Consider the following 22,487-nt stretch of genomic DNA (forward strand, 5'->3'; position numbering starts at 1 on the left):
TGCGCCACGAGGCTCTTATCTGCTATACTAACAAAGTGGTGTTATTTTTTTAAAAAAACTTTCAACTTATTTTAGATATTATGGTTGGCATGGGATATTCTCAAGAAGAAATACAGGAATCTCTTAGTAAAATGAAATATGATGAAATAACTGCTACCTATTTGCTACTGGGACGGAAGTCATCAGAGGTGAGTAAAATGTTTAAATGGACTACTATAATGTTTCCTCGTATAAGATCAATCCAGGTGTCATGCCAATAAGGTTTAGAGAATACAAGAGGGTAGATCAGCAATGTTTTGGAACAGTTGATGTAAGTATAGTATGTTTATTTGGATAGAACAGCAGATCAGGGTTAAGATAAATCACAGTTTGGAAGCTTCTGATAAACAGGAGCTAATATAGAGCTGGTATATGTCGGGATAAGCCATGGGTTCTTGTGACAAAAACAAGCTGCAAACCTTAGGCTTATGTGTTTTCCCTAGCCCTCTTCTTCCATTGGTTGAAATCTTGCTCCATAAATTACACAGTGTAAGCCTGATGGGATCATCAGCTGTGGCAGTTATTCAGAAATAACAAATTTCCAATTCCTACACTCCTGGAAGATCCCAAGATTAACCTAGAATCCCATTTGTTGTGGTGAAGAGCCACTGGGGGACCATGGAATGGAGGAGAGAAATTTGCTGCAGCTTAAAATCATTCTGGCATTGGCAGTTTTCAGAAATTAAAGACTTCCCTGCCCTTCCAGTGGCCTCAGCAGCTTCCCCATGATGAATAGGATTCCATAGGAATCTTGGGATCTTCAGAGAGGGAGAACTGGAAAAACTTTATGTCCCAAAAAACATTGCAGCCTTATGATGTCATCAGCCTTGTGGCATGTCTGTATGAACAGGACTTCAGCTTTCATGTCCTGAGGAAATCAGATGTTTGTGCTTGTGTTTGTGATTAGATGCAGTTTAGCACTGCATCAGGACACTAAGATTTGTTTAGTGTTAACTGCAGTTTGTTTGAAACAAGCTAACTTTATAACTCATTATTTGGCTTTTTCCAAATGAAGTTAAGATTAATCACTGTTCTTCAAGTTCATTCAGACAACAAATTTCTGTTAATCAAAATGGAGCGACAAATTTCTGCAATCTTAGCGTGGGGGGTGGATAGTGAGGGGAGCGTATAAGCCCAATTCTTACACTTCACTGCTGCTATGATGAACCGTGGTTTATTGTGGTGTCCAAAGGGCCATAGACTGGATCTCAGAACAAGTGATGCTTTGTTTTTCATACATGTCAGTGTGTTTAAGGGGGTATGGGGGCATCCCTGCAGTCTTTCATTGTGCAACAACATGTGTATTATTTTCTCATTTCTGTTATCTTCGTTTCTGTTCTTCACTGTGAATAGAAGAACTCCCAAAGTAGAAGTTAATTTTTTTCATGTAAAGGGAGAAGGAAATGCAAGAGCCACCCACAAAATCCATGCTAAGTGGCAGACTGAAAACAGCGGTGATGGCTGTCAGAAGGAACTGTCAGGCTTCAGACATTTTCTTTTCTCACTTTCCCAACATTATGCTCTTAAGTGGTGATTCCTATGGTTTCCCAGCCAAAGAACTGACCAGATTCATCCACTTAGTTTCATTATTGCTGCAATGCCAGATGATTTGGCTATTCATTGATGTTTTGAAATATTGGAGTCCTTTAAAAAACAAAGCAGGGGGCCTGCGCTTCCATACTTTCTGATTGCCCTTCCTGTTCTCTGCTCTGAAATTACTGTTGCTGTGGCCACTAGACTTTGATGGCTTAATCAGTGACTAAGCAGCAAATACCAAGAAGGTTTGTTCCTAAAGTAAAGTTTTCTAGAGTTTTTCTCCCTGCCACCTTCTAATTGTTGTGCCTATTAGGCCCCATCTTGCAACAGTAGAGTACAGTATTTATTTATTTATCTTATTTATTTATTTAATATATTTTTAGTATACCTTTTATTCCTATTTGCAACTTTTAAAGATTTTGTTACGGGAACACAGAATGTCCGAAACTGCTCAAGTGTTCCTTAGGTCAATTGTTTTGAAATTATAAGGGAAACCCTTCTATTATTGTAGGCTTTTGCAGCTTAGATTCCCTTTAGATTCAGGCAAAGATGAGGTTGAATTAAGTTGGTTGCCTCACTTTATAATATTTCCTTGCTTGTATTTCTTGTAGACATATAGAAGAGTAGGCAAATGCATGATGCATGCTCAGAATTTGATATTTAAGTTGCTATACCTAGTTGTAGGCTGCCACACATTATTTAAGTGGATAATTTATGGACCTGGCAGTTTTTCATATTATGGCGAAGAGACTGCAGGGCAGATTGTTGCAGCTGTTTAGAAACATCTGTTATGAATTTAATTTCTTTGGGAGCAATGCAGTGCATCATCCTTTTATTGCTTTCATGCTGAAGCAACACCACAGATTTGTCTTCTTAAATGCAAGAAAAAATGTTATATTTAAGTTCAGAAAACTCTGTTTTTCTACTCCTTTGTTTTGTTTCAGTGAGTCAGCAAACTGAATAATGTCAGACAGGCTAGGTACAGAAGGCCTTCCTACTGCCTGTTCTTTCTGCAACATCTCTCCCAAGGTTTCAAAGAGAGAGATTTCCCATCCACACTTCTAAGATTGCATAACTGCAGATGGTACATTATCTTGGTGTAATTAATGCTTAGGGATCACATATCTCCTAGCAAGGTGCTGCCATTTTGTACTTTCTAACTTATTTCAGGTTTCATAAGTAAAGAATGGTCTGTTTCTTTTGAGCAGGCCTGATAAAATGTATCCAATAGCTTTATATTCTCATTGTTGCTTATCCTTTGCTGAGATCCCCTGCTCTTCCTATGGCAGGACATAATTTCCTCAGAATACTAATGCAGAGGATGAAATGTGTGCTGTCACTGAGATGCTCAATTAGATTTCTACATACTTTTAAAAATAACCTGCTATGTCTAGTACTATAATGTTAAGATGGGAACATCTATTCTGTCTGTTTCTACTATAGTTGGATGCTAGTGACTCAAGCTCCAGCAGTAATCTTTCACTTGCTAAGGCCAGGCCAAGCAGTGATCTAAACAACAGCACTGGACAATCTCCCCACCATAAAGTGCAACGAAGTATATCTTCTAGTCAGAAGCAGCGACGGTACAGTGACCATGGTGAGTGACATTATCCTTTTGTTGGAATTTTAGTTGCAGAAAAATGATTGATAATAGAGGTATTGTTAAAGTCTTGGTCACAAATGGTAGAGAATGTATTGGGTGTGACAAATTTAGGATGTACTAATCAGTGGGGGGAATGGAATTTGACAGTAAACGATAGCTAGTTGAGATAATCCTCTGGAGAAAATCAGTTTTCAAATCTTTGGTAAATCTGCGTCTTCAATTGAAACAAAAGATCCACAATGTCATATTTCATGTGTGTATGCTTTTAGAGAAATATTTGGACTAGAATTTGTTAGTTTAATTAGTATGTCCACTCATGCCCAGTCCAAATAATTATGTTACAAGTTGGAGCCAGGCCAGTTGTTACAGAGGCTTGACTTTTCATTAACACAGAAGTTAGAATTTCAGCCCTCTTCCAGCTGCTCATCTTAATCCTTCTCAACTGACTGATATGCTCTGTCTTTATAGAATTATTGATAAAGACTGAAAAAACATAAATTTATTTATTTATTTTATTTAACTTATATGACACCCACACTACCCAAAGGTCTCTGGGTGGCTTACAACAATTTGAATACAGTAAAAAGATAAAACAATTAAAATACAATTTAAAATACAGTGATCTAAAAATTGCCACCAGGACCCACAGTTGATATTATTTCAATTAAAAACCTTCTGAAACAGGAAGATTTTGACCTGGCGCCGAAGCATCATCAGCATCGGCGCCAGACGAATCTCCTTTGGGATGGTGTTCCATAGTCTGGGGGCAGCTGCCAAAAAGGCCCTTTGTCTACAAGCCATCCCTCTTACCTCCTTGAAGGATGACTCTTTCAGGAAAGCCTCCCCGGCTAGATCTTAATTGCCAGGTAGGTTCATATGGAAGGAGGTATCAACATTTTATGTGAGATTATTGCTTGTGTAGAATTTTTTGAGCTGTCCAATCTGCTGTTTCTAAAACAATTAAATATAAAAACACAGTGCACAACATAGGGGTGTTCCTGGATTTGTCTCTGTGCCGGAATCCCCAGGTTTCGGCATGGCCAGGAGTCCATTTGCACAATTAAAACTATTGTGCCAGCTGCACCCATTCCTGGAGAAGTCTGATCTGGCCATGGTGACAGATGCCTTAGTTCCCAGCTGGATTACCATAACACACTCTCTGTGTGGGACTACCGCTGTACAGTGTTCAGAAACTTCAGCAGGTCCAAAGCACAGCAGCCAGATTGCTAACTGGAGCTGGCCACAGGGATCACATAACTCCCCTGTTACAGCAGCACCATTGGCTGCTGATATGTTTCTGAGCACAATTCAGAGTGCTGATCCTAACCTATAAAGCTCTAAATGGCTTGGTTCAAAGCTATCTCAAAGATCACATCTCCCTGCATAAGCTTCCCCAGGTTTTAAGTTCATCAGGGGAGGTCTTTCTCTTGGTCCCACCATGATCATGGACTGTGGAACCCCCTCCCACTAGAGGCCAGGCTGGCCCCGTCTTTGCTGTCTTTCTGCAAGCAGACAAAGACTTTTCTTTTCAGGCAGGCTTTCCCTTAATGACTAGCTGCTCTAGTGGAATTTTTTTAAATGAGCTGTTGTGCCTTGAATGTGGTTTTGGTGTTGCTTTTGTTTACCGTTTTTTACTGTGATATTTTTTTGATCTTCTTTAGTATTTGTATACTTACTGTTGTTAGCTTTAAATATTATCTTTTAATTATGTATACTGCCTTTGCTCTTTCTTAAGGAGAAAGGTGGGTTAAAATATTTTTATTAAATAAATAAAATATATTTAAATTTGAAGGTATCCATGTAGATGATGACAGTTTTTTTTGACCAGGTATTATTCTTTCTCTGCAGTGAAATAAAAAGCTAAAGCCCTCATTTTTTGTTTGCCCACTTCAGACTTGTCAAAATGATTTTAAGAAACTGCATAAGAAAAAGCTGGCCTTCAGGTTGGGATTAAACACCACCTAATTTTTGTAGGTCATATGAGGCAAACAGCCTACTTGTTGCTGCTTTGCATAACTAGTAGATTTTGTGGAAGAGATGCTGTCCTCTTAGGAACAGAGGAAGTAAAAAAGAAATACTTGTGGACATTCAGTTCTCCAAGTTCTAATAAACACAGGTTGACCTAATAGTGTCAGAAGAAAAAAGACACACACAAACACACACATGGATTAAGAGAAGGAACTTTTGTTCTTTTTTCAAAGAAGTCTTACAAGATACTTGGTAAGCCTTCTTAAGCACAATTATGAATACCAACAAACTCCTTAGCAAAGCAAGGACACATGATTTAACTAATAAGGTAAGGTGATTCACTAATAATTAAACATGTTGCTGTACAACATATTCATTTCTGCTTAACAAGCTTTGAGCAATATGCACTGGACACCACATATCTGGGGATACTTGAATACAGTAATTTAGTTTTGGAAATCCTACCATTTCCAGTATTTTTACCTCTCAAGTTTACAAAATGCCCTTTAAATAAACTTATAAATAATTTCTGTATAAGCACAAACTGTAGGTATTTTGGTACAGAAAATGCTTTTTCCCATAGCAAGGGAGACATGCTTCTTTCTGGCCCCAATCTTGTGGCTGTCAGCGTTAAGGACAGGCTTTTAGAGGAGACTGCCATAAAATCACTTCTTGCAGGGGAATGCCTTTAGTGTGCGATTTTCTAGTGTTTACACTGTGTGTTTCTTACACATGTTGTGTTAAAGAGGTCTTCAGTTCAATTAAAAGTATTGGCTGCTATTGCAATATGTCTTCAGCAGTAAATACTGACTGAGCTTACCTTTTTAAAAAGCAAGATAATCAGATTGTCCTGAATCTTTAAGATTGTCTTGGAATGGTAATGCATACTTTGTTCTGTGTTTTAGCTGGCCCATCTATTCCTTCAGCAGTGGCATATCCGAAAAGAAGTCAGACTAGCACTACTGACAGTGACCTCAAAGAAGAAGGGATTCAGTCACGGAAATCCAGCAGCAGTGCTGCTGGTGGGCGAGGGATTGCTCCTGCGAGTCCTATGCTTGGGAATGCCAGCAATCCAAATAAGGCTGATATCCCTGAGCGTAAGAGAAGTTCTGCTACACCCAATGTAAGTATAAGGAGTTTGCATTCACACCTTTCTCTTCAGCTGACTTAAAAGGAATAACTGGGAAGAGAACACTTGTCTAATCAGAAAGAAATGTGGATCGTTCATTTGTTTCATTGTTGTAACTATTTGGTAATGTAGTTCTCTCACCTATGAATCCTGAAATTGTTTCATATTAAACTCTTATGATGTTTACCCAGAAAGATTAAGGTATAAGCAAGAATGTAAGAGCCTGTTGTTGTTGTTGTTTAATTCTGCCTTTTGTTTTACTTCAGTAATCATTATATTGTGTCATCTATCGCAACTAATTATTTGGGCTCCTTTTTATTACATTGAGTAGGAAAAAGATAGATGTATTTTGTTTGGTATGATGCCAGATTTTTTTATGCATTTCATGTGGGAAAACATGGCCAGTGGGGCTGTATGTGCCCTGTAATACCATTTTGCAGCCCACAACACTCATCCTGCTGCCCTGCAGCCACCCTTATTTTTGACCATGTTAGCAACATTCCTTCCTTCAAAACACTCTCTGTTCCCCCGCCTCATTTTCCTCTCCTAGCAGAACCTTGTTTGTTCTGCATAGTGCTCTTCCTGCTTCCCATAAAGGCATTTTTCTTACTGCTTTTATGGTAGAGAGGGATGCTCTGACACCTTCCTGCCACTGTAGAGAGTTGCAGTTGCTGTCATATTTCAGTGATATATCCCAACTCTTGGAACTGCTCTACAGCATTATTTTTGGTGATCACATCTAGACTTGCTACCATTCTTTGCATGATTTCCCAGTTCCTTTATTAGCATAAAAGTTTTTCCTTGGTGTGTCTGCCTTCTCATGTCATTGTTTATTCATTCTTGACTTGTCTTCAAAAGGAATTGTCTCAAACACAGGCTATATATGATGAAAGCAACATTGTGTTTTCAGATTTAGTTTGAATCTCCTTTTTACTTCTGTCTTTGACATTTTAGCTTTTTGAAATGTATAGAGGCTGAAATAGCGTATCTGTTTCTTGATTTCATGTGATGCTGACTCTTAGAACACCACCCAAACATGCATCTCTCTGTCTGTGTTGAATTCTGGGTCATTTCAGTAAAGAGCACTGCTTGAATAATGCTGGATGCCTAGCATGAACATACATGGAACAGCTTTATTTTGAGTCATGTTAGCGGTGCCTCTAGCCCAGTGCTAATCACTTGGACAATGGCTTTCCAGATAGTCATGTGCTGTAGACTAAATTTTCCAGATGCTGTAGACTAAATTTTGGGATCGTCTTTATGCAATATATTCCTGTCCCTGAGCTGTCCCACTCCCTACGGTCCTTTCCAAAAGAAAATACTAAGCCAGACCAGGTTTGAACTAGAGTCCCAAGCTAAATACCTGGTTGAATCTGGCCATAAGTCAAGAGCAACATCAGGATCACCTAGAGTAGTGGTCCCCAACTGTGGACCTCCAGATGTTCTTGGACTTCAACTCCCAGAAATCCTGGCCAACAGAGGTGGTGGTGAAAGCATCTGGGAGTTGTAGTTCAAGAACATCTGGAGGCCCAAGGTTGGGGACCACTGACCTAGAGGATGAATAATGACTAGAGGGAGGATTTCTGTGACATGTCACACTTTCTCTTCAACCTGACTCGAACCCACAAGCAAGTTTAAACATGTTTATGAGTAATCTGACCTTTCTCACCAGATTGCTCATAAACATGTCCAAACCCACTTATAAGTTCAAATATAGACTGCATGAAAAATACATGACATAGAAATCCTTTTCCTAATAGTAACAATTCCGACAAGGAGCCTTTTGTTCTGAATGGAGTCATTGGTCTTTGTAGCTCAACATTGTCTTCTTTGATGGACAGTATCTTTCCAAAATTTTCCAGCAGAGTTTGATTTTAGCTAGAAGTGCTAAGGACTGGATATGGGACTTCCTGCATGGAGGCGGTTCTTCTGTTGACTTTTGCCTTAAATGTACTTTGTGCAGATAAAGACATTGCCTTGTTAGTAGTTTTATCCAGTATCCCTTTTTATGCATATAACTATGTCCGTCCTTTTAAATATGTCAGATATTTGCTGTCTTTCCTATATTTGTGGTAGTAGAAAAATCTTCACTGAATTCCCACTCACTTAGATCAGTTGAAAATTATGTCCTCTCTCAATGTTCATATTCACAGTCTTTAATCAACATGTTCTTACCAACATATTTGCAAAACAAATGCTACCACATCAGTAAAATGCTTGACTGAGTACCCATTTGATTCTTCGTAGCCCAAATACCTGATTTGGTGGGTGGAGTAAGAGAAAGATTGGTTGCTTTTTTAGCTCTTAGTGAGGTTTATACTTTTCTTGACTTGCTGCACTATTCAGTAGAAGGACAGATCTTAAGGCTCTCAGTCTCTCCTTTCCAGAGACCTCAATGGGTGCATGTTTGTCCTGATCGTATGCTTTATCTACTTTCAATGCATCTAACACTTTAAAAAACTATTCTGTTATCTGTTAGCTCTTCTATCATTCCTGGAAAATTGATCCACGGCTTGGGCACATCTCCACACTCTTTCTCTGTAAAGACAGAGGCAAAGTAACTATTTAACTTTTTTTGTGCTCCTGCCCCCCCCAAACAAAATGTCATTTTTGAGTGGGCCTGTGGTTATCTTCTCCTCTGTGTGTCTCTGTGTGTGTGCCTAGTACTTGAAACAATACTGTCTCACTCTTCTGCATACACCCTTTCCTATATTTTTACTTGTTTAATTATTGTTTTCCTCATAGCTGTTATTATTTAGTGTTAAAAAGGATTTTTTAAACTTCTTAATATTTTTAGTATTATTTGTTACAGTTTTAAACCCCCCCCCCAAAAAAAACTTGGCATATAATTTCATGGGGGGGAAACGTAATTTGTGTGGTAAACTATTTCTTGTAATACATTTTCAATAGTGTTTTCAGTCCCACATGACTGTGGATTTATTCTAGTAGAAAAGATAATTTTCTTCCTGATTCAGTGGCCTCAGTACAGTTCATAATAAAGAGTAACATTGTGAATATAATCAGGCAGTTGTAAAACATGTGTTGCAAACTAAGTTGCAACCAAAATGTAAGCAAATAGAAGAACAAAGAAGAAAATATAATAAAATCTTACAAACATGGTATTTTTCTTTGCAGAACAACACTGCACCTGGAGCCATGACACGGCGAAATACGTATGTTTGTAGTGAAAGAACAACTGCGGACAGACATTCAGTCATTCAAAATGGCAAAGAAAGCAGGTAAGAGGTTTATAAAAGGACAGTTTCCCCATACTTTAAATAGTTGTCTTCTTTAGGATGCCATTGTAACATAGAAACATTTATATGTAATCCTTTTCCTGTGAAAATATTGCACTTGAAAATAAATCTGTGGCAGATAAGCTGCAATACTTTAATCTTGGAATTAATAACCTAGGTAACTCCTTACTTGTCCTCTCTGAAAATAAAAAAGCAGGGGATACCATCCCATCATCTACTGATTTCAGTGAGAAATGTAGAATTCAGTGTCTTGTCTGCTCAAGTTTGAGCTCAATGTGACTTACTCGGGATCTGTATATTTAGAATTTTGGCCCTAATTGTATGCTCAGCTGCTTTTCCATTGAAATAGATTGGGTTTCAAAGTGCTTAACTGGCTAGGTCAAGCATCAAAACATGTTACAAGATGCAAAGCCTAAAACTGAGATTGAGAGAATTGAAATTTACTACATTGTGTAATATGACAGAACACCAATTTTATAATAAAGTTCAGGACAATGATTCTGTTACTAACTCCACTTGCGAGTCCTTACATGTTTCAAGCATATCCCACTCCTTATCACAAACCTTTATTCCTTCTTTGTCTCCAGACTAAGGCGTTACTTTGTCTTTCAGGTGAGCGACAAGCATATGGGCTAAAATCCTGTTGTGCAGCTGATGACACCACCAGCAGCAAATTGCTACTGATTAAAGGCAATTTTGGGTGCACATGATTCATACCCAATGTGAGAAGGTTTCATGCACCTTGAAATTACTTAAGAATCAGCAGTAATTTGTGGGGCTGTCTAACAGGATTTTAGCCACTGCATCTCAAATAGAGATATGAAGAAAAAATTGATGTGAAAACGCGTTATTCTCTTTTTTCCTCAGGGACAGATTTTCATGTTTTGTAGCAGAGAAATCGAACACTTTGGGGAAAGTAGAAAATACTATGATAAAACAGTTCATCCTTGGATAAGTGTTGATTTGTTTGAAGATATGCATGTACAGAATTTACAGTGTTACTCAGTTTGCACAATGTGACATAACACAGCACTCAAACCAGGATACATTTCCACAACTAGGAGGGCTGCTGTTTTCATGAGAGGCGCCTCCAGGGCAGAAGGTTTTGCTGCTTCCCTCCTACTTTGAGGGAAGACAATGACATTTGAAGCAAGAAGTAGCCATGTTACTCTTTGCAACGCTTGCTGCTTATATACTGCCCCATAGTGCTGGGCAGTTTACAGTTCAGTTATGCAGCCTCCAATACTTTGGCCACCTCATGAGAAGAGAAGGCTCCCTGGAAAAGACCTTGATGTTAGGAAAGTGTAAAGGCAAGAGGAGAAGGGGACGACAGAGGATGAGATGGTTGGACAGTGTCATTGAAGCGACCAACATGAATTTGGCCCAACTCCAGGAGGCAGTGGAGGACAGGGGGGCCTGGCATGCTCTGGTCCATGGGGCCACGAAGAGTCGGACACATGACTAAATGACTAAACAACAGCAACATATTGCCCACCCCACATTGCAAAGTGGGCACTCAATTTACCAACTTCAGAGCAATGGAAGTCTGACTCAACCTTGAGATGGCTATCTGGATCCACTGGAATTGAACATCATGAGCAATACTGCTGTTTAACCACTGCACCACAAGTTTCCTCAAGCATATCCAAACAAACACAAAATACCTTAAAAATTGTACCATTTCCCTGAAAATAAGACCTAACCTGAAAATAAGCCCCAGTTAAGTGAAACCCCGCCCTCCACCATTGTGCAGCAACCAGGAGAAGACATCACTGTATTTGAATAAATGTACATTGTTGTACATGGAAAAATAAAACATCCCCTGAAAATAAGCTGTAATGCATTTTTGATCAAAAATTAATATAAGACTGTATTATTTGGGGGAAAACACAGTACAAAAGCTTATATTGAAATATGTTTATTTGTTTATTTATTTTATTAGATTTTTACCCTGCCCCCCTAGACAGCGTCTACTCGGGGCAGCTTACAAATATAAAAAATCATAAAATATAACAAAACATCACAATCATTCATTAAAACAATTAAATCAGTAATATGGTATGGTGTGTCCGAGATGGGAAATGAAAACAAAGAAATAGAATTCAAGAATTGACAGAAGGAAAGGCCTGCCTAAAGAGCCAAGTCTTTAGATGGCTCTTAAATATAAAAGCCTTTATGATTGGAGTATATTTTTGTTTTGGTTTTTGGCCTCTTTTTTTATCTGAATAGCTTAGTAGCAAGACTGTTTCTTCCAAAATAATACACTTAATTTTGTCCACTATAAAAAATATTTTGTTTCTTGGAAAAAAATGATAAAACATGCTAACAAAAAAATGAAAAGAGAAACTACAGGTCTGTGATTTATTTTCATTTTTCTCTTACTTCTCACATGGCAGAAATTAAGAAGCATATGTTTAATTAGCAGCAGCACTTGGCTTTAGACACATGCAACTGTTGCTTCATTGTAGGATATTTTTATTTTCTTTGCAAACTTCAGACGTTTCCATTTTTAAATTCCATAAATAGTTCTGATCACATAATTGTGTATGCTAAATTATTTGTGCCATTTTATTTAGTGAAAGCAGTAAAATAAATTTTAAAATGACCTGAAATTTTATGTAACATATATTTTATCACCCTCAGTTTTCTCCCTCCTTCCAAAAAGAGAACTTCCCCCCATCTTCAAATTTTCTGGAAAATTTACATTTCTAATGTGAATTTTCCATGAATTTGTGGAAATTTTTCATCTGTAATGTGAATTTCCATGAATTCACACTCCCTCCAAGTGAATTCCCATGATAATTGTTAAGACACCTCCTACAACAAGTATGTTGGATATAATACGCATTATAAGCTCTTCTTTCTCTTGAGACACACCCTAAACCTCAAGAAAACGTAGACACTTGTGTGTAAATGGATAAAAATTGTGTTGTGTACTTCATTTCTTAATAGCAGTGCAATCCAAGCTCAAATATAAGCTCACTGTAATGGCTTTAGGATGGGCAGAAACCTTTTGTGCTATCACAACTACCTCTATGCTTGCTGATTTCCACCTATTGGCACAACTGTTTTTCTGTCTTGGCACAAGAGCCAAAAAGGGTGAGTTGGGGAAGAGTTGAGTTACCCCAAATCCAGACCCATCTCATCCCAGTCACTATGCTTGCATAGATTAAGGCTGTGATCAGGATAGCTTGAAGTAATTTCCAAAATCATTTGGATGGGAGCAGTTTTGACACAGTGCAGCTTCAGCTGGTCTCATAGAAACTCAGGCAGCCCTCAGCCATCTAGGCTAGTTAAGATTGCACCCTAATTCAGAAGGCTGTCTTCATTCGTTCATTTATCCATACATTCATTCATTTGCTTGCTTTCATTCTTCCACTTTTTCCAGAGAAGGTTGCCATTTTTGCTTTTGTTAATAGCAAAACCCTCAGCTTGCGTTAGTTAATAAATTGCATGCCGTCAAGTCAATTGTGACTTATGGTGACTATTTTCAGGGTTTTCTAGGTAGAGAATATACAGAGTTTGCCGTTCCCTTCTTCTGGGGGTGCCCTGGGACTGTACTGCTTGTGCATGGCTACATGGGCTGGCTCTTCCCCTAGGAGGCACAGTGAGGATTCAAACTCCCAGGCTGTGGCTCTATAGCCAGGTACCTAAAACAATGAACTGTCCAGCCATCTCATGTGTATACTGGAAAGGAACAACTGCATGCCTCCTCCTTACAGAGTCAGGAAAGGAAGTGAGACTAATATGTGGACCTGAATCTATCAATAGATCCAGGAGAAAATAGAGGACAGAGAGTCAAAAGTCAGTGTTGATAGTTTTTATTGAAACGGATAATCCTGGCTTGTTAACCTGATTAGCACAAACTATAATCCTTGTCTAAAATGGAAACAAACCATTTCCTCTTCACCCCCCCCCCAATAAACAGTATCTTATGTTAAAAACTATCCAGTAATGATCTTATATGAAGGGAAGGCACAACCTGTGGCACCCAGTCGATGTTTTGGACTGGACCTATACACAGGTCCACTTAGTGCAGCTAGTGACTGAGGCTTATTGGCATTATCCAAAACAACAGGTAAGTTACAGGTTGTTATGTCCCTGTTCCAGTGAATAGTAAAACAGTGTACTGTCCACATATTTTGTTTTAATCTACTACCATTTTACTATTAAGTAGAACAGAAATCTGCAAACAGGTGCCTGCTGCATGTTTTGAGCAAATCCAAGAATGGTTAGACATTTGCTTCCATTTCTCTAGGGCAGTAATGGTGCCTTTATAACCTCTTGTCATGTGCTGGGGCGGCGGAAATGCAGTCTACAGAGACCTTTCACGCATCCTAAAGTGTGTGAGCAAATCATCACTGTGATCAAATCCTTACTCTCTGTACAAAGCACAGTTGTTGTTGTTGGGGAAGAAGGTACATATCCCAGTCCTACTGCCAGTATAGGCTCATTTGATGGGAAGACGAGAGAGGGCCTTCTGTGTGTGGCTGCTCGCAGGTTATGCAATGCTTTCCCTCAGGAGACTAGGTTGGCCTCCTTCCTCTTATCCCTCCACTGACAATTGAAGATCCACCTCTTCAGGCAGGCTATTAACAAGCATAACTGAGACCCTGGACACTGTTTTTTAAGTTAAATTTGTTTTTAAAGTTTTAAATGTTTTTAATCATCCAATGTGTTTGAATTGCTATTATAATTTAATTGTTTTTAATGTATAATTTATTGTGTTTTTAATTTTTTTACACTGTGGGCCACCTTGAATCCCTTATTGCAAGAAAGGTGGCCTATAAATGAGATAAATAAATAAATAAAATGTGTGGGCATGATATTCTTGTACACCTCAGTCTCCATTAGAATCTTGCTTCACCCACTCTGCCAGATACCTGTTTGGTAGGTTCTGTTGAACATAGTGTAACGGGGTGATCCATAGATACTGTTAAGTCACCACTTCTGTAAGGTCATTTGTGCAACATCATAAAACCCTGATATAATAATAGACAACCAGAGAATTATAGGACAGTAGGTCAGAGACGAAGCACATGCTTGCATACACAAGGTTCCAATTTCAATCACTGGCATCTCTTGTAAGATTCTTATATAATAAGGCTAGGGTAGATCTCTACTTGAGATCTTGGATAGCTTCTGCCCATGACAATCATGGTACCACACTGCTAGACCAACACTGTACTTCATTGTAGGGCAGCATGATATGATCATGATGGAGCAAAGAATATCTGTCCTCTGTTGTGTTTCTTGATCTCTGGGTTTGCTTCTGAAAAACGTTTTGGCCCAAATGAAAGACATTTGTGGGAGAAAAGGTCTTTACTACTTACAAATAAGTGCAAGTTTGTCACTCGTCCATCATACTATTCTTTCTGCCTCTGCCTGAACCCAACCCTCTCACAGCCTGGCTGAAGCATTCGCTAATGCAGCTAGCCCTGATACAGTTTATGCCACATCCTCAACCAGTGTTCGGCTGCGACATCAGAAGTCGATGTCCATGTCGGTCTCTATGCATGCGAAGATGATGTTACCACCAGTAAACTATGGCACAGATAACCTCAGGTCTATGTAAGAAACGCTGGCGTTGTTGTGAAACTAACTGGTACTCACTGCTGCTAAACTCTGTGCTCTGGAATTTTAGTCATAGAGAATGCTAGAAGACTGTATTACGTATGAGACGTGCATTCCCCAGTTCTTGTTCACATGTGGGTTGCAGCCGAAACTGTCTGTGATTGGATCCCACCTGACTGTTCCTTATTCCTTTAGTACTGTCAGAAATCCTTTTTCTCCCCTGCCAAATATACTATGATCTATGTTGCAATATTGTACTGCTTCATAAAATACTTGAATTGATATTTCAAATTCAAGTGCCTTTATGGAAGCTTTTTCTTCTGTAAAGATGCTTGTGTTATCAGTATGGGTAGAAGGGAAAAGAAGATGCTTATGTGCACAAGAACGATGTAAGAAGCTGTCTTTGATCTTGCTTTTCCCTTCTTGTATTGGTATTTTCATTTTTAAAAAATCCATATACAGTCTGCTTAGGCTAAGCTTTTTGCCTCCATACACAGATTTTTGAATTATCTTTTTGCTTTTAGTGCAATTGTGTTGTAAAAATGTTGAATAATTTATGTGCTGAAATGTTCCCTCTAAAATTATAATCTATAAAAGCTTTTTAGTACAGTACTCTGTTGTAGAGATATTCCATGCTCTCTGTTAATGTGTATTGTGTTCGTCCTGAAGAGAGTTGTGTTTCTGCAGAGAATTTTAACTCACCTCCAACTTTATTCTAGTGCTATTCCTGATCAAAGGACGCCAGTTGCTTCAACTCACAGCATCAGCAGTGCAACAACACCTGACCGCATCCGCTTCCCCAGAGGAACTGCCAGTCGTAGCACTTTCCATGGCCAGCTCAGAGAACGGCGCACTGCCACATACAACGGACCTCCTGCATCACCCAGTTTGTCTCATGAAGCAACGCCACTTTCACAGACACGTAGAGGCTCCACTAACTTGTTCAGTAAATTGACATCTAAGCTAACAAGAAGGTATGTATTTTTTAAAAAAAAAACACACAATACTTTGTTTAGTGCAGTCATTCTCAGTATCAAAGAACATAACCATGTTGCAGATCAATATCCATGTCTTTTTTCAGTAGGTTGAAATAATACATGACAACATAACACACACTTGTAATGTGTATCTGCTACGTCCCGTATGTGTGAAATTTTCCTTTCAGTGGGTAATAAGACAATTAATGTTAGAATAGTTCATTACAAGACTGTTCCAATAGCTGTAAAAGCGAGTAAAAACTAATTTTTAAAGGCCCCAAAATGAGGTGAAATGAGTAGCTCAGTCAGCCAGAAATTTAATATAACAACTAATAATTTGACGAATGTCATCAACAGAAGCTTTTTTCAGTGTCAGGTGAGAAGCAAACCTTTTTTCTCCCCATCTCTCTCTCACATACCTGTTGGCAGTATAAGGCCAACTGAACATATCAGGTGTCTTCGCAATTTGAAGACTAATCTAGATAGAAGCTTCTCATACTTCTGGCTCTGCAGTGTTGAAGAATAAGGTGTCAGTTCATTCTATTTTATGAAGGACAGGCTGCTATTTAAAGAATCATGATCCAAGTCGTGTTCAAAGATAAATGTTAGAATCCAGTTGGTGACTGATACTTGTGTAAGAGAAATGGCATAACTCATAATAAATTGCCACTAATTAATGAAGTGCTAGTTATTTCATTGCAAGGAATTGTCTACTCCAAAGACCCATATTACCAAAATTCATTATCTGAAGCTAATGAACAGAAGGAGCTATAGGACTGAAAGCTGAAAGACACTTGCCCAGAAACACAACTAGCAATTCATTAAGTAGTGGAAATTGCTGCTGCAACGTGTGCCATTTCAGGTGTGTAGGCATACATCACTGGTTGGATTCTGGCCTTGAATCCTAAAATGGAGTGTGATGGGACAGAGAAGCCTTAAAGTTGTTCATCTGCTGTTAGTTACTCCTAGACAAACAGACTGAGCAGCAGCCATGCCACTCAACAGTTTTGTACATTTTGGTCAGACATATTGAAGTTCTATTTAAATTACAATATTTTCTTCTAAACTCCAGTCTGTACATGTAATCTAACACATGCAAATCTGCCCTCTTACATCCCCTTTTCTGATAGTGTACTTCCTCTTCTTTGGGGCTCAGAGTCCACCCTGCTCAAGAATCACCCTGGCTAGGAGAATAGAAACTCCATAGAAAACTAGTTAATCCTTTTTTTGGGGGGGGACACCTTCTGTGATGAGCAGATCTATATTTACACACACCTTGTTAGTGTAAAGTTAAAGTTGCACTTTTTCCACAATACATCCCAAACCAGGAATCATCTCATAAGCATCCTTCTCTGCTTAGAACAGTGTTCATGACAAGGAACTGTCCACTCCAAAGGACCATATTATAGAAATTCATATGTGCAGCTAGAGAAGTGAATGAGCCCTCTAGGACTGAACTTGGCATGCAGAAAGTCCCACTTTCATTCCTAGGCATTTCTAATTAAAAGGAATCTCAAGGAGCAGGACTTGAAAACATCTCAGACTAAGTGTTTGAGTGATTACTGCATATCAACAGTGACAGAACTGGCTGTGTGAAATTCTTGAAAGTTTCCTGTTACATAGTTTTGACATGGGAGTGGAACGAGCAGGCTGCCTCTGAAACACTGAGCTCTATTTCTGTAAGCCATTTTTGGTGGACCGTTAAGATGTATTTTGCTCAGTTTGTTTCACTTCTGTCATCTTAATGTTAATATAGACATTATCTACAGTCCAAAGACTTTTTAGCTCATGCAGATCTACTGTCTGTGTTTGTGTCTGGTGAAGGAGAGTTGGAGCCTGTTTGGCACATGCCTTGCATCAGGATGGCTGAAAAGGAATTTGAGCACAGCACACATTCATGAAATTAGGGACCTGTGATTAATTTCCCTAACTATCTGGCTTCTTTAGAGGAATCTTTAGAAGGATCACCTCATTCCAAGAAATGTTATATATTTATAATGTAAGTTTCCATAATACTTTACTTACATTTGTAGTTCCCATACGTACATTTGCTTTTGCATTTTGGCGAAAATTCTAATTGATATTCCAGCTGCTGTAATTTATTGGTATTCTCTTCACAAGCTGTCCCTTTCCTTTTGAGCAGGTGGCCATATTTATAGACATTTGTTTATTATGCAATTAAAGACTGTTCCAAGTTTGAGTCATTAAATAGATGTGTAATCCAGTAGTTCTTGTGTAGGGCTTAAGAAGTAGCAAATAGCGGCTTTCCTCTTTTCTCACCAGAAGCCTTACAGTCTTGATTTGCCTGTGCATATTATTATAGTGACCGATTAATAATATCAGCAGCCATCCAAAATTCCAACTTTTTGATGGCAGAATGCTGGAATTTTGTGTATTGAATAAGCTGCACTTGTTTTAAATTATGTATTTACACTGTTTGTGTACCACCCATTAACAATGTTTTCTGAATTATTAACAGTACATATTTTAAAACATAATAATAAGATTAATGTTTGGCATGAAAGAGTGATATTTTTATCTCAGGGAGATAGAAAGTGAGAGAAGCAGTTTTAGGGTATAGACTGAATATAGATGGTCAGCATAAAGCTGTACTGTTTCTGGAAGATATGTATGTTTGACTTTGCTTTCTAGCCTTCAGACATCGGATCAGGTCCCAAAACCTACCCACAGAGGGAGGTGGATAGAACATGATCCCCCCGCCACCCCTCGTTTCCCCATCAGCCTCCAGAATTGACTGTCATGGAAAGAAGGATTTTCAGAGGACTTTGTGTGATGGGGGCTGAGAGGAGTGGGATAGTTTGCACAGAAAATCAGGCAGAAACATCATCTGTCCCACTCACAAAAGGGTTGGTTTTTGTAAGATTCCCCTTCCATTTTCACTCCTCTTTCAACATCACCCAGCTCAAAGGATGCTTGGACACTTGGAGAACCTCAAAGAGAGGTTGATGGCAAGGCAAAAATCATCTTGTGCTCACTTTCCTTTGTAGCTAGAAATGGGCTAATCGCTGTTTGTACGCACAATCTTAATAAGTTTTAATTACCAGTGTTTGAAAAGCAGAGTGATTGGAGGGGGTCCCTGTGAAGCTGGGAAGGATCAGGGTCTACTTTGAAGAGTACAGTACTAGGAATACTCTGGTGAGGAAGACATGCTGATTTTCTTTTCACATTGAAGACGTATTGAACACAGTCATTCATATAATCATTCCTTATTTCCAGAATGAACTCAAAGCGGTTGTTCTCTCATTTCACTGAGCTAGTGTTTTCATTTCTCTGTCTTGTGTTGAATGGATTTTCAATTTATTTCATACAAACACATTTTGTTAATTATTATTTTGGCTTAATTTCTTTTAGAAATATGTCATTCAGATTTATCAAAAGGTAGGATTTTACTTATATTATCAGAACCAGCTCTTGCAATTAACATTGAATTTGGCTTCATGGCCTTGGTTTTTCTTTTAAAATAAAAATTGAAACAGGACTAAACTTTCTGCTGAGAACTAAATACTTATCATGTACCAAAGATAAGGAAAAACAAATCATTCACTAATGATAATCCCTCTGGATCTCTGGCACCTGAATAATGAGATGCAAAGCATGCCTGTTCGCTCTATTTATTTTCGTAGTGCCAAAAATAATTTCGTTCTTCATACTAATACATTTAGCATGCTTATGGAGAAGAATGATATGTTTAGATATACTGATTAAAAGTGTAATATTGCTTGCTTTATTGGCCGTAATTTTAGCTTAAGAGCTTTGTCACTTTATTTACCATTGGTAATAATATATTCGAAACATAGCTCTTGGTTTTTTTATTTTCAAAATGTACAAATAATTATACATGAAATGTTGATAGTAAAAAGCTTCTTAAATTGTGCTTGAACGCATGTGGAGGCCACACATGTTGGGGGAACATGCAAGCTCATGTGGAGAGGCTACATGGATATATCAGGCTTCCCCTTTTTAGACAGTCATATTTCCACAAATGGCTGGGCTAGCATGCTCCCCAAAAAGCATGTGCATTCCATATGTTTCAAAATATGACTCAGTAACACTATAATCCATCATGGAATCTTTCTTGATACCAGCCTGTTTGAATAGGCTTTATCTAGCTCTGAAATCAAAATAAAGTGTTTCTGAACTGTTTGAAAAGGGACAGAGTGTTTTAAAAGACAGCATTGTCCGCTGTTTATTTAATGTGTGTGCATTTATATGTGCCCGTGCACACACACACACACACACACAGAGTTTGTTGAGAACTAGTTACAGTACTGAATTTCAGACTGGGTCAGATGTTTCTATGTCAGGATAATAGTAAACAATCAATTGATAGGAAATAATTGCAAGCTGTCCTTGAAGGTATATAAAGTTCTAGCTGCTAACAACATAAGAAAAATGAGATTTTCCCAGTTTCTACATAATCTTCAAGTTCTAAAATATGAATGCATACCTCAATGTGTGTATAATTTCAGTTAGTGTTGGTATGTTTGGAGTCTCTTTTGTCATTCATACAATTACTCACATTAGGGTTAAGGTGTGAGGTTTTTTTTTTTTTTTTAATCTGTTTATTAAGTGGCTGTGCTCAGTTTCCTCCAGCCAATTATGTCTGCTGTGGTTTAGGGGTGGTTTCCTGAATGGGTACTAAGACATTCTTCAGTCATTTTCATAAAGGCTTAGCTCTGCGTGATTTTTCCTTGTAATGTATATGGAGATGCCTCAACTGGATTGTGCTTTGTAACCATTTGGAGCTCTGAGCCAGAGTAATTGAGTTTAGTAGTGGTGCCTTTGCCCTAAAATCACATTGTCTTGTTACTGATCTGATATAAAAATATGATTTTCGAGAACATGGCTCAGAATGACTGCAGAATGATGAAATCTGTTGCCTTTGTTGCAAATTCCAAGTCACAATAGTTTAAAAAACTTCACTATAAGACTAACAAGCACATAGCAAGTCGGAGTCCGAAACATATCTCCTAGTAAAACTGTTATTTATATCAACTGGTGTTATATTTTGTACTATAGCAGCCAGAATCCCTGGCCATTTGCCATGATAGCTAGGATTTCTGGGAGTTATAACCCAACAATATCAGTTACACACAAAAACAAAGTATACAAAAATATATTCAAAGATTAATTCAACCATTCTATGTTAATTAATTAAAGGAACCACTGATACAGAAGCAGTTGACTGCAACAATTTCTATAATGTGAGAGTTGTCATTCACAGGTATAAAAATGTAATGAAGTAATACTGAACAAATGACATCTTCACACTATCAGTTCAACTGTGATTGCTTATAGAACTTGCATTGGGTTGGATTGTCTCATTTCCAATGCAGTTTCCCCTTCTAATGCTTTTTTGTAATGGGTATATACCGTTCACAAAAGTCTTGTGTTATGGTTTAGTGAACATTTTATCCAAACATCTTAAAAATATTAATATACATTTGACTTGTGCTATTTGACACTTTGCATTTGAAAAGTGTAACTTTAGCTGGCCAAAGCATATCACTCTTTTACAAAATATTTCTGACAGTAGTATGCTTGTCATGGACTTAAACTAATGTGTGCTTCTTTTACATGGCTAACAGATTTTGAAAACAGATAACTTGTTTCTGTCTGTTTATAATGTTTATATCCCACCTCTGTAAGCAACAGAGGAAAACTATGAACAGAGCATAAAACTTCCAATAGGAATAATGAAAGACAATCGAGATTTAGCTAAAACGTCTCACAGCCAAAAACACACATTAAAAAGAGCTCTCCCCTCCACAGAATTCCAAAACAATTAAATGGAATGCCTAACTTAAATATATAGGGCAAAATCCAAAGAAACAAAACAAACAAAACCCAAAAAAGACAAAAGCATGTAGCCCGTTAAAGACACTATTATAAATTTTGATGGATGCATCCACTTCATTATATGGAAGCAAAATGAAATGTTGGATGAAATATCAACATTTTGTTCTGTTTCCATATGTCTGATGAGGTGGACATGTCCACAAAAGCTTACTTTTAAATATAATAGTCTTTAAGGTGCCACATATTTTTGTCTTTTTTTGTTTTCGGTTCTTTGAATTTTGCCTGATATGCTTGCACAGACAAACATGGCTTCTGAAACTGAATTAAATATATTACTATAGTAGATTCCTGCATTGATGAGGATTGGGTTTGTTGATTCTTTGAGTCCCTTCCAACTCTTGTCATTCCGTGGTACTCTTCTGGAGCCATAGTTTTTTTACTCCAAAACTGCATTATATATTGCCAGCTTCAGCCATCTTCTCATACCCCCCCCACACACACACTGCTGAATTTATTGTATCTCGTTAAGCTCAAATAAAATTCAAATATATGCTTTAGACCTCATGTGTTAAGTCCATGCTATC

General features: G+C 38.1%; 1 protein-coding gene across 8 annotated transcripts in view; it reads left to right on the forward strand.

The window, feature by feature from the left end:
- The window catches only part of MARK3 (microtubule affinity regulating kinase 3), a 73,776-nt gene that overhangs the window by 45,685 nt on the left and 5,604 nt on the right, over positions 1 to 22,487 (forward strand). For 5 of the 8 annotated variants that reach the window (XM_020808963.3, XM_020808966.3, XM_020808965.3 and 2 more), the window contains 6 exons: positions 76 to 188; positions 3,019 to 3,172; positions 6,052 to 6,269; positions 9,411 to 9,514; positions 15,826 to 16,080; positions 19,456 to 19,482. In XM_020808963.3, coding sequence (XP_020664622.1) covers positions 76 to 188; positions 3,019 to 3,172; positions 6,052 to 6,269; positions 9,411 to 9,514; positions 15,826 to 16,080; positions 19,456 to 19,482 — 871 coding nt within the window. Of the gene's footprint in view, positions 1 to 75; positions 189 to 3,018; positions 3,173 to 6,051; positions 6,270 to 9,410; positions 9,515 to 14,938; positions 15,104 to 15,825; positions 16,081 to 19,455; positions 19,483 to 22,487 lie in introns of all 8 variants that reach the window. The other 3 variants (XM_020808964.3, XM_020808967.3, XM_078383812.1) reach the window with 2 other exon arrangements.

Source organism: Pogona vitticeps, chromosome 1, assembly GCF_051106095.1.
Source record: "Pogona vitticeps strain Pit_001003342236 chromosome 1, PviZW2.1, whole genome shotgun sequence".
Classification (NCBI taxonomy): domain Eukaryota; kingdom Metazoa; phylum Chordata; class Lepidosauria; order Squamata; family Agamidae; genus Pogona; species Pogona vitticeps.